Source organism: Maniola jurtina, chromosome Z, assembly GCF_905333055.1.
Source record: "Maniola jurtina chromosome Z, ilManJurt1.1, whole genome shotgun sequence".
NCBI lineage: Eukaryota > Metazoa > Arthropoda > Insecta > Lepidoptera > Nymphalidae > Maniola > Maniola jurtina.
Genome location: NC_060058.1, coordinates 16901009 through 16914739, shown reverse-complemented (window position 1 = coordinate 16914739; position 13731 = coordinate 16901009). Strand labels below are relative to the sequence as shown.

General features: G+C 36.4%; 1 protein-coding gene across 5 annotated transcripts in view; it reads right to left on the bottom strand.

The window, feature by feature from the left end:
- Positions 1-13731, bottom strand: part of LOC123880327 (sodium-dependent serotonin transporter-like) — a 65262-nt gene that overhangs the window by 34903 nt on the left and 16628 nt on the right. For 4 of the 5 annotated variants that reach the window (XM_045928387.1, XM_045928386.1, XM_045928388.1 and 1 more), the window contains 2 exons: positions 6005-6130; positions 1639-1962 (listed from right to left, as the gene is read on the bottom strand). In XM_045928387.1, the coding sequence (XP_045784343.1) occupies positions 1639-1962; positions 6005-6130 (450 nt within the window). The remainder of the gene's footprint in view (positions 1-1638; positions 1963-6004; positions 6131-13731) is intronic. The other variant, XM_045928389.1, reaches the window with a different exon arrangement.

The following is a 13731-nucleotide window of genomic DNA, read 5'->3' as shown; positions in this document are numbered from 1 at the left end:
CAGTTTAACCGATTCTGACGAAATTTCGTACAGGGTTAGCTTATATCCCGGGGATGGACATAGGCTTTTATCCCGGAAAATCATAAGAGTTCCCAAGGGATTCCCAAAAACCCATCCGCTTAACCGATTTGTATGAAAGGTAAGTAGCTTGCGTCCCTGTTATTGACATAGGCAACTTTTTATCCCGGAAAATCAAACAGTTCCCACGGGATCTTGAAAAACCTAAATCCAGGCGAACGAAGTCGCGGGCATCCTCTAGTTCTTTATGAATCCAGTGTTGGACTTTTGGAGTATTTAACAACCCTTATACATGCAGTCAAGCATGGCAGGAACCTATTGATGGTTCATTTGTTGAATAACTGACGTAGAATTTCTGAATAAGCTTTCATTCAGACGACGCTTTATTTATAGAATAGTACGTAGGTAGTTACTGGTTTGCGATACGAGAGATATGTTGAGATACGAGAGTACTTGTAAAAGTCTACTTAGGTAAATAAACTTTTCTATTCTTAGGATTCCATACCTCAAATGAAAAACTGAACCCTTATCGGATCACCTTGTTGTCTGTTTGTGTGTCTGTTTGTCCGTCGTCAAGAAAACCTATAGGGTACTTCCCGTTGAGCTAGAATCATAAGTTGGCAGTTAGGTATTTAGGTCAATTATTATTTTCGTGAAAATTGGTAAATGTATGGGCCGTGAAAAGATAACACAGCCAGACAAACTTTCGCATTTATAATATTAGTATGGATTTATAATTATAACAGTGAGTTTTTGCTGATTCTTCTCGGTGGAAACAATTCCCATCCGACAAAGTTTCTAGGCGAATCGAGGTCTATTTAAATAAAAAATTAAATTTATATTTTTATTATTGACTAGCTGATGCCCGCAGCTTCGCCCGCGTGGATTTAGGGTCTGAAATCCCGAGGGAACTTTTGATTTCCTATCCGTAACAGCCCGATCCCGGGACGCTACGTGTTTCTGTACCACGTAAAAACATTTAAACGGATGATCCTTTAAAAATCCAGCGGGACCACCAGGATTTAGGAATGCAATTCTTTGCAGCATCAGGGCTGAGGAGTTCGGTCCTTGACTTTGGTCAAGGACCGAACTTTGTCCTTTGGTCCTCAACTTTTTACTTTTTTTTTACAAAGTTTACTTGGAACAGATACCTTCAATATCAATCAATTTATAACTGACAGCCCTGCAGCAACAGGTGAGGTCCCCTGCAGCATCAGGATTGAGGAGTTGGAATCCAATTTTTTTATGAAACAATGTCACAAAGTTCCTCTATCGATTAAAAAAAAATTACGCAAATCGGTTCAGAAATCTCTGAGATTTCGGTGTACATATAGGTAGAAAAACACAACTCCCTTTTTGAAAGTCGGTTAAAAAAGTAGCCTATGTTACTCCCTGGTCAATTCTCTACTTGTCTGTGAAAATCCCGTCAAAATCCGTTCAGCCGTTTCGGAGATTATCCTTTTCAAACAGACAGACAGACAAAAATTTTAAAAATGTGTGATTCAGTTATGTTATCGTTCAAATAACCATATGAGCTTAATATGAGGTAGTTATTTCGAAATTACAGACAGACACTTCAATTTTATTTATTAGTATAGATAATACAAACATAATACTCACGAGACATGAAACCAGTATAGCCATAAGGTACAAATAAATGTATAAAACAAATAGTTTGTGCGCGTCCATGAATTCCGTACTCAGCGGTAAAATTGCAAACAAGAGGTAGTGTGGCGTCTCAATCAACTTCACGTTCACACATTTATTGAGATGCATATACAGTACTCGCACTATCATCGATCGCGCGAAGGCACTCATTATAAAGACTAAGGCGAAAATTATAACTGCATTATCCACCATGAGAAATGGAGACAGGTTCCCAAAGTCGTAAGCACCTATCAGGCCGACTCCGAGTGGATCTGTTACTAGATTGACGGATTTGCACTGTCAAAGAAAAAAATTAATTAAACTTACGCACTCCAGTTTTGCTTGGATGAAATTTCTAAAAATCATTAATTCTTAGTAGGAGTCCACGTTATAAAAAAAACCGGCCAAGTGCAAGTCGGATCAATTGTATGAGATTACGTCACAAAGAGAACGCTAAACTTCCTTCATTCCAAATAGGCAAATCCATACTAATATTATAAATGCGAAAGTGTGTCTGTCTGTCTGTCTGTCTGTCTATCTGTCTGTCTGTCTGTCTGTCTGCTACGTTTTCACGGCCCAACCGCTGAACCGATTTGAATGAAATTTGGTGCAGACATGGAATACATCCCGGGGAAGGACATAGGCTACTTTTTATCCCGGAAAATCAAAGAGTTCCCACGGGATTTTAAAAAACCGAAATCCACGCGGGCGAAGCCGCGGGCATCCTCTAGTAGGTTATAAAAATGATTCTCGCAACGCGTTCGCGTAGATTTTTTACATAGATATAGGTGAAGTCCTGGAGAGTGACGTAGGCTACTTTTTATTCCGAAAATTAAAGAGTTCCTACGGGTTTCTTTAAATCGAAATCCACGCAGACGAAGTCGCGGGCATCAGTTAGTATTAAAATATATCTTATACTTATTCAGTATATACAGTTAAATTGTTAGTAGTAATATCTATTAGTAACATTTTAAATACCTATAGAATTTCAGTATTACGAGTGCCTATTCAGTTTATTCAAATTATTGAAAGCAACTTGTTATGATGCCATAATGCTCCGCTATTTCAAAGACGTAGAAAATGTGATTAATATTTTTCCTAGCTCGTGAAAAGATCAGAAAATGCAAAATTCTAAGAAATCTTGAAAGTCTGCACTGTTCACATTGGTATAGAAAATCAAAGAAAGAGAAGAAACGTGTTCCCATTTTTAACCCCCGACCCAAAAAGAGGGGTGTTATAAGTTTGACGTGTGTATCTGTGTATCTGTGTATGTGTGTATCTGTCTGTGGCATCGGAGCGCCTAAACGAATGAACCGATTTTAATTTTGTTTTTTTTTTGTTTGAAAGGTGGCTTGATCGAGAGTGTTCTTCTATAATCAAAGAAAATCGGTTCAGCCGTTTGAAAGTTATCAGGTCTTTTCTAGTTACTGTAACCTTCACTTGTCGGGGGTGTTATAAATTTTTAATTTACACTTGTTTTGTAGAAACATTACAAAACTAATGATTTACTTAGCACTACCACTGCGTTAAAAAGTCAATCATGAAAATAAGAAATACATTTTTCTTATTTCCTCAAACATTCACCCTTGTTTGTAGATACACTCTGAAAGGTTTGACCGTCTATTAGAGGATTATTCAACATGGGGGTAAAGCAATGTCTTACGTCACAGGCACCGGGATAAGACCAAGCGTAACGAGCAATTTTAGAAAAACTTCCGAGCGTAGCGAGGATGTTGCATCTAAAACCCTAAAGCACGGGGTTTAGGGCGCCCAAGATAAAGACGGCTTACCCCCAAGTTCGATACTCTACTTTTCACATCTCGCGAGACATTTTACTGTCTCAAATCAAAATCTTCGTATGCTTAAATACGAGTAGGTACCTACCTATCTTTAGAAGTTTCTGGCAGCAAAACGTTTATTACACTTTGACCATTAATAGTTTCCAAAGTTAAATTACTTTTGCTTTAGTCGTAATATGAAGTTGAATAAATAATTAATTTCAATAACACTACAATATGTAACGTTTACAGATAAGTTTTGGAGAGAATTTTCAATAATCTTTAGTCTCTAAGTTTCGTTTTTCTGCCGAATGAAAGGGACGCCATCATGCGTCAAAGCAGGACAGCAATAGTTGATGAACTAATAAAAACTTCTTAGAAAGGCAGAACTTAGGAACAGAATTTGCTTCGGGTGCGGGATATTCCAAATTTACGTAATGGATTTCAGTACAACATAACAACCTGGCTAAGAATGTTATGATGTACTTTACCTTTAGATAACAGGTCTGTAATAAGGATATTTTTTTAATCGAGCAAGTGGTGTGAGAACAATTTTTAAATACACATCAAAAATTGCGGACCGGCAGCAAGTGAACCATGGCCTACTTGAAACACAATCAAAAAAAAATTATAATATATAAATAGTTTCAACACGTATCGGCATAAACAGAATTTATGTATTATTTTTTAGTCCAAGGTCATAATATAAACAGACAAACGTGTTCGATTATAGTACCCTAAGGTGTTAAGCCTCTGCTGTCCATCTGTGCGTCTGTCTGTCTGTCCATCTGTCTGTCTATCAGCGGGCTGTATCTCATGAACCGTAATAGGTAGAGAGTTGAAATTTTCACAGAATGTGTGTTTCTATGTCGCTTTTTCAATCAATAATAAAAAAAATAACCACCATGAAAATTAAAAAATGAAGAGTGTTATTTCTTCTAACCGTACATTGGTACGGAACCCTTTGTGTGCTAATCCAACTAGCACTTGAGCGATTGTATTGAAACACTTTCCCGTGTAAATGTATATATCTTGCGTCTCATATATCAATGCATGCACTTATTCTAAAAGGACGCTCATGTGCTCACTCTTTGATCTCTATGAATAGGATTTCCTAGTTTTTCTTTTCAATTCCATTACCGTCAATATACTTATGACAAGCCGCGGCTCATGGAGGTTTATTTTATAAAACTGCTTTGCATGTTTATAATATTGTAAGTTCAAAAAGGGAAAAGATGGAATGGGTTTCTATTTTTTTTTTTATAAATAGGTAGGTTCATCAATTGCATTGCAATAATGTGTTATTAGAACGTAGTAAATGGCATTTCTATAGAGTAAATGAGATTTCTAGTTCTTTTAAATGAAATTCCCGACTCGCACTTGGCCGGTTTTTTTTAATTACCATCTATTTTTGCTATTAGCTAATATGAACTGTCGCAGCAAATATATCTTGAACTAGTTACGCCCAACCCCTATTTTATCCTATCTTAGCGGAAGCGGATGGCAAATTTCACCCCGATCTGTCCAGTATAGTTTGAGCTGTGCCTTGATAGATCAGTCAGTCAGTTTTTCCTTTATGTATTAGATTCAGCCAATTACGAGAATCGACATCGCAGCAATGATCGATGCAGCTTTTCCGTAATCGGCTATCAGAGGGTGTATTATGTGCCTTCAAGTGTACAACGACTGCACGCAGGAGGCAGTTGTTATGAGAGAATGGAGACGGAGTCAAACGTGCACATCACTGTACCTAACGACCACGGCAGAGTGAACTAGAGTGAGGAAACTCTCGGTTCGATCCTGAATCGACATCTGTCAAATATTAGTCTAGGGGTGACGTGAAACCAAAGATAACCAAAATTTAAAAAAACCCCTGATACAAAAACCTCTATAAGAAAACTAGAAAAGAGCTGATAACTTTCAAACGCCTGAACCAATTTTCTTCGATTATAGCCAAGAACACTTTCGATCAAGCCACCTTTCAAACAAAAAAAACTAAATTAAAATCGGTTAAGTCGTTTAGGAGCTACGATGCCACAGACAGTTACACAGACACGCAGATATACACGTCAAACTTATAACACCCCTCTTTTTGGGTCGGGGGTTAAAAAAGATACCTAGTTAGGCGTTTCATAGCCTATAGGTGAGCGACAGGTTGAGATGGCAACCAGGGTGGGGACACCCCGCACACCCGCACAGCCCCCGCGCTAACCCGCTGCGGGTGAGTGGGGGGGGGGGGGGGGGGGGGGGGAACGTGTGTATGCGTCTCCCCGCTTCATACCCCGATTGCCATCTCAACCTGTCGCGTAAAAATTGCATTTGTACATTGTGAAGTCTACATAATATCTTGAAAATGCTCCGGTTTCGAAGGTAAGCGTACGTTGAGTGTTTTAGAAGATTTGTGTGCTATTGTGCTTGCTTTTCCGGCTTCTTTAACAGTGGGGGGATGGTCATTGGTGATTGCATGTTTGTTGAATGATGCACATTATGTCTATTTATTATAGCAAATTAATAGCGAGTGGTTCCTTGTAAATTCTAAATTAATTAAAAAACATACTCACATTAAATCCATCCTTTATATTCATGATATCATAGAAAGCTTTGGTGGTGTATTTTGTTGAAAACATTAAAAATATTAATATGAATGCGGTTGAGAATAACCCGAACAGAAATGAGAATTTGAAAAGCTGTAAAAAAGAAAAATCATAAGATCGTCGACTAATTCATATAAGTAGGTGAAAATGAACTAACTTGTTGCGCCTGACCGTAGACGCACAACGATAAAAACGTAAAACGCAAAAATTCAAATTATGGTATTTTGCGATAGTGCAAGATTACATTATGTTTAAATTATCGTGAGTGATTTCCATTATGAGTATAAAACTTTATGGCTAAACTCACGTTTAATTTAGTCGATGTAAGCCCGACTAGGACGGGTGGTCGGTGGACCTTACTTCGACTATTAAATACATGAGTATAGAAGTAACATTATAATAAACTATACTTATAATGAAGATTACTTACGCAAAATACCAAACAAACGTAGCGCCAAAAACACTAATCAAGATGTTTGGAAATGCCAAACCAAAATGTCGTTAAGGTAATTGCTATTTGACAAATCGCAAAAATGCTGTACTTTGAAGTAAATTGTTTATTTTTCTAAAGCATTAACAGCTATTAAATACATGCAATTAAAAACTTCAGTTTGTGAAGATTATAAGGGCCTCTTTTTATTTAGTATACATTATCCCAATAAAAAAAAAAACCAAGTTGAAAACATTGCTGTTCGCAACTTGTTCTGTAAAAGTTTTCTTTAACATCTTGATACTTTGAAGCCAACCTCCAGAAAATGATATGTTTAGGTTTAGCAATCAATTTTAACTGTTAGTTTTATACTAAATGTTTTTCGTTTCTTAAATAATCTAAAACTAACCAAAAAACTTCCTGTGCTATTTATTTTCTTGCAGGCGCTCTATGGAATTCAGTGTCCACTGGACTGTCATGGCGGAAGGACTGTGCGCGTCATTTCGTCGCAAAATATTATTTAAAATGAATTTAAGCTTATTATTTTTGAATGAAAGTTGTGTTTATAATCGTTGAAAAATAAAATAGGGATTTTTTCATTTCTAAATGAAGCCTGCTTATATACTAAATTTTATTCTAAAGTTACGGTTTTACCAGGTAAATACTCGGAGGTTGTCATAGATTATGATGACAGATAGTAAGTGTTCTAAATAGGTATTATACCTATGTTAGGAGATAGCGCGCCTCGTTCCGGGTGCCGTGTTCCGAAATGGATTTCGTAGTAGTGCAAGTTTGGTGCAAGCCCCACATGACGGAGGGGTATGCGTCAGGCATTTCCTGTGTACAAAAAAAAGACCTATATTTCGGATCCATATTTCATCACTGACAATATGCACTATTCAAAGACTGTTCTTCAAGCATTGAGGAATTTTGGACAGAGACATCTCGAAGGTTCCCGAAGGCTGCCTGAGTTAGATTTGTCGGCTAGCTAGCTTTTTTCGAAATTGGACTTACTTAGCTGGATTGTGTGTTAGAGCTTTCTTATGAGATATTATATGTACATAATATAACCATGGGTCTCATAAGAAAGCTCAGATTCATGCTGCGGGCAATGGGGAGAGCCTAAAGGTTGGAACGCCATTTCGGCGGCCGTGTTTCTTGCCATATATACCTTAGATACCTGCAAGCCAAGAGTGAATAGGCATCTTCTAGGTAAGCGTGCTCCAACTTGGACCTCATCATTGCTTTCTTTAAAGCATGATTGTCGTCAAGCGCAAGCGCAAAGATTCAGGCGGCGCAAACCCGTAGCATGTGGAAGACCCTATTAAAGACCTATGTTCACTGTGGACGTCTGTCGGTTGATGTTGATGATTATGTCTTTAGTGCAAGTAGTTCAGTAGTTTCAGAGTTTATCGATAACAAACAAACAAACCTTTCCTCTTCATAATATATGTAGTTAGTAGCGCAAACTTGGAAAAAAATCTCGTGGACACTCTTTGATTTTCCGAGATAAATGTCATTTTACCTGACAGCCCTAATCAATTTTATCACTGATATTAATAACTAATTCATAACCGTTAAACCTAAGTGTCAAAATCTCGTTTTTCTAGTCGAGTTCCGTAGGCTCTTTGAACCCACTGCATTATTATCCCAAGAAAACCTACCATTAGATGTAGGAATAATGGAAAGAGGTCACAACCCTCAGCAATAAAGAATACGATGCGGAGAGAGATGTCACTCTCAAGGTCTTTAAATGTATCCATGCAAAAAACCACGTCGACTGGTTGCTCCGTTGCAGCGTGATTGAATATTAAACCAACAAACACACTTTCGCATTTGAAATATGGCCAGTGATTATAAGAAACAGTTTAAATCTCTCTCTGCTCTCTGAGAGACGTTAGGCAAAGTGAACACGAATTATGGCACTTCTGTGTTCTTATACAAGCTTAGGTCTCTCAATTTTGTCAATTAATGTCAAATTTCTTTCTCAGATCAAAACCTAGTAAGTGGTTTAAATTCAAAAGAAGTTTAGGCCTTAGTTCTTTCTGGTCCAATGCGGAATGGCATACTTCACACACCTTTGAGAACATGGAAAACTTGCAGGTATGCAGGTTTCCTCACGATGTTTTCCTTCGCCGTTAAAGCAAGTGATATTAAATTGCTTAAAACGCACATAACTGAAAGGTTAGTAGTGCGTGATTCCGGGATCGAACCCCCGACCTTCGATTAGGAGGCGGACGTTCTAACCACTAGGCTATGACAGTTTTTAAATTAAAGGGGTTTGAATATTTTAGTGTGAAGACTGGCCAACACATTTATTCATTACATGTGCATCATTTTCTTTTTTAGGGTTCTGTACTTCAAAATGAAAAACGGAGCTCTTAAAGGACCACTTTGCTGTCTGCCCATTTGTCCGTCCGTCCGTCAAGAAAACCTATACAGTACTTCCCGTTGATCTAGAATCACGAAATTTGTTCTCGGATTTATTCCTTTACTTGGGCTATGAGAGTTGAGACCTATCTACCTGCCCATAATTCTAGGTTAACGGGAAATACCCTATCGGTTTTCTTGACAGACACGACAGACGGACAGACGGACAGAAAGACAGACAACAAAGTGATCCTATAAGGGTCCCGTGTTTCCTATTGAGATATGGAACCCTAAAAACATTATGTAAGTATGCAAAGTATTTCCCTTGCAAACCATATTTAACAGTTGACATGTAGAGGTCATTGACTTTTCCTATCTTACTTTTAAGTTTTAATGCATTATTAAGTATTTACTGTTTTGACATGGTATTTAGATAATGGGTGATATTTATTTTATTTAATCTAATTCCTTTGAAAAACTTAGTAAGGCGCATTAATCTATAAAAAACCTAGCCAGTTCATAGACTTACTATGTTTTAAAATGGTCAAAGCGACTTACTAGCTTTTAATTTTACTTTAATGTGGGTGTCCTTACAATACAACGGGACATACTATGAAAGTTAGGCTTATGACATAAAACGATTTTCGGAAAAATGACATTTACTTTGTTTTGATATGGGGCGGTCGATATAATTAGGTACTAGGGTAAAGGCTCGAGTAAATGAACAGATTGGACGTTTTTACATGTATTAAGAGCTGGAATAAAAAACCGGCTGATATACCTTTTTTAAATATTTTCTTACAAATTCTTACACTTTTTTCAATTTCAATTTCAAAACCGTGTTCCGTTCAAACCGTTCAAAAGTGCGTGTGCGTGCGTCCATGTGTGTGTGTGAGTGTGTTGTATGTTTGTACGAGTGTTTGTGAGTGTGGTATTGCGTTGTATAACCACATGAGTAGCGAACAGAGTCAAAGCTTCATACAAGCGCGCTACAATAGGTACACTACTACAAGCTTGAGGCGCGTGTGTGCGTGAGAACAGGCGCTACGTCGCGTACGGAGAGAAATCGGTTTATACCGGCTCGGCCTGTGCTCAAGCTCAGGGGCTGCAGTACACGTCGCGCGTCGTGTTTTCATTTAATTTAATGTTAATGATAATAATTTAAATAGTGTTTAAAATCTATTTTCTTGAACTGTCATAGATTTTGTTCAAAATCAATATCTGAGGATCCCTAGGATCACAAAACAGGAAATTGTTACCAAAATTTAAAAAAATCGACGCCATTTTGAAATTCTTTGTTAATTGACCGATTTCGTTCAAAATCGATATTTAGAGCTCCCTGGGGATCACAAAATAAGAAACTGTTACCAAAATTTAAAAAAGTCGACGCCATTTTGAAATTCTTTGTTAATTGACCGATTTCGTTCAAAATCGATATTTAGAGCTCCCTGGGATCACGAAATAAGAAACTGTTACCAAAATTTAAAAAAGTCGACGCCATTTTGAAATTCTTTGTTAATTGACCGATTTCGTTCAAAATCGATATTTAGAGCTCCCTGGGATCACGAAATAAGAAACTGTTACCAAAATTTAAAAAAGTCGACGCCATTTTGAAATTCTTTGTTAATTGACCGATTTCGTTCAAAATCGATATTTAGAGCTCCCTGCAATCACAAAATAAGAAACTGTTACCAAAATTTAAAAAAGTCGACGCCATTTTGAAATTCTTTGTTAATTGACCGATTTCGTTCAAAATCGATATTTAGAGCTCCCTGGGATCACGAAATAAGAAACTGTTACCAAAATTTAAAAAAGTCGACGCCATTTTGAAATTCTTTGTTAATTGACCGATTTCGTTCAAAATCGATATTTAGAGCTCCCTGGGATCACAAAATAAGAAACTGTTACCAAAATTTAAAAAGTCGACGCCATTTTGAAATTCTTTGTTAATTGACCGATTTCGTTCAAAATCGATATTTAGAGCTCCCTGGGATCACAAAATAAGAAACTGTTACCAAAATTTAAAAAAGTCGACGCCATTTTGAAATTCTTTGTTAATTGACCGATTTCGTTCAAAATCGATATTTAGAGCTCCCTGGGATCACGAAATAAGAAACTGTTACCAAAATTTAAAAAAGTCGACGCCATTTTGAAATTCTTTGTTAATTGACCGATTTCGTTCAAAATCGATATTTAGAGCTCCCTGCAATCACAAAATAAGAAACTGTTACCAAAATTTAAAAAAGTCGACGCCATTTTGAAATTCTTTGTTAATTGACCGATTTCGTTCAAAATCGATATTTAGAGCTCCCTGGGATCACAAAATAAGAAACTGTTACCAAAATTTAAAAAGTCGACGCCATTTTGAAATTCTTTGTTAATTGACCGATTTCGTTCAAAATCGATATTTAGAGCTCCCTGGGATCATAAAATAAGAAACTGTTACCAAAATTTAAAAAAGTCGACGCCATTTTGAAATTCTTTGTTAATTGACCGATTTCGTTCAAAATCGATATTTAGAGCTCCCTGGGATCACAAAATAAGAAACTGTTACCAAAATTTAAAAAAGTCGACGCCATTTTGAAATTCTTTGTTAATTGACCGATTTCGTTCAAAATCGATATTTAGATCTATTGATCGATATTTAAACTAGGCAATCACAACAAAAACAAACTTTACCATCTTGTTGAACAAATAACTATTGTTAATTAAATTGTATCCTCCAGTGCCAACCCTACCAAAATAGTTATAAAATTTGCTCGCTTCTTAGAAGCTTTGCCTCTGTTTGCTACTCTGTGGTATAACACCATGTTAGTAAATCTTAGTATATTTTTAACCGACTTTAAAAAAAGGAAGAGGTTCTGAATTCGTCGGTATCTTTTTTTTTATGTATGTTCCCCGATTACTCAAAGACGCCTGGACTGATTTGGATTTTTTTTTTTGTTTGATAGGGTATACTTTGCAAGTGGTCCCATATAAATTTGGTAAAGATCTGATGAATATCTTTGAAGATGGAGAACAGAACTCCTCAATGGATAAGAGCAAATTCAATTTTTTTTTAATGTATGTTCACCGATTGCTCAAAGACGCCTGGACCGATTTGGAAATTATTTTTTTTTGAAAAGCTAGGTATACTTTGCAGGTGGTCCCATATAAATTTGATGAAGTTCTGATGAATATCTTCTGAGATGGAGAACAGAACTCCTCAATGGATAAGAGCAAATTGCTCGCGATCAGTGTAATTGCTTAGTAAACAGTAGGGTTTTAGCTGGGCATGGCATATTATTATAGTACAGTGGGGCCACTAAAAATTTTGAAATAAAAAATTTTCAAAAGAAAAATAAAACCGACTTCAAAAACCACAATAACTTAAATTATTTTTTACTTTTTAGTGTTTGTGATTTTGAAATCGGTTTTATTTTTCTTTTGAATTTTTTTTATATTTATTCTGGTATTCTTCTTTCTTGGATATGGATCCCTCTTGGGTATCCCCATTTCTCTCTGTCTTTGGTACTATCAAGCTAATTTTCTCTCGCGATTTGCACAATAGCATTAGACCAACGCGTCTTCGGTCTACCTACCTGTCCTTCTTTCATCTGTAAAAATCGATACAATATGACCATTTGCATTGCAGTTTTAGGGCATGTCTCAAGGTGTCTGTAGGCTTTGTCTTTTTTCTTATGTCTTCAATTCTCACTTTGAATATTTTTTGCTTAATTTATGCAACTTGCCATCGCCCTTTAGCAAGTTACTATTTCTTTTTATATTCTTTGTCTGGACCCATGTTTGGCTGGCATAGGTAAGGCATGGCAGGATGCATGTATCTATAACGGATCTTTTAAGATGTACTGGGTAAGCTCCTTTCATTCTTTCCTTTTGCGCCCAGTAAAACAAGCATACTCGGGCTACTTTGAGAACCCATTAGCAGCTAACAGCAAGGCCTGGACTCCAATTTTTATATGTGGAAGCTGTATTTCCTCGTTGCGTTTATGAGCAAATAAGAATAGTTAACTACTTTTACTAAAAAAAAATTTTATTATTTGGCGCGAACCATCTAAACACCATGATGATTATTATTTCTGCGTTGTGAATATTACCAGAAGAAACAGCAAAAAAATTGTTCCAAGCGGCTCTATTGTAACTTGCAGTCTGCAATTTGAACGATTCTGACTTCTGGTGATAAATCTGTACCTCAGCCCCAACCCAGTACCTCTAATCTACCATTTCAAGAACTTTCAGAAGGTAGTGACGATGTAGTGACTTTTTTACATCTCAACTTAGACCATTCAATCAAAATTATTTGGATCACTTAATGAGAGATCTTAGATTGTCTAAAAAGCATCAGAACATGTGGCTTCTCGGCTCAAAGGAACAAATCTGATAACATCAGACACTTGTGTTACGGTATATTATTCTCACTACTCTTAACACATTCAGTAGCTGATGTTGCACTTCCAGCGACTTGGATGCAACAAGGGCGTTAAGTTTCATTTTCTCTGTAGTCATTTGGACTGTTTTCCAGAAAATTTAGGTGACTTTCAAACTAAGATAACTATACCAAAGGGGATAATATCATATGAAAGGGCTCTATTATACATTCTAAAACAGGTTTTATTTATTATTATTATGTAAAAGAGTTTTTGATTTATCGCGCAAAATGTAGAAAAAAATATACAATAAGTCAAAAACTGAAAATCTGACATTTTTTTTAAATTCCAAGCCGAAAATATACTTAAGAATTTATTAATAGGAATCGAGAGTTTATGCACTAGATAGAGTTCGTTCATTCACTGAAATTTCCAGTTCATTTACTGGCAATTTATCCTTTTGTTAAATAAAATAATTTATAATAATTAATACCACGCATTTTATTTGATTTTTTGATATACTGTGT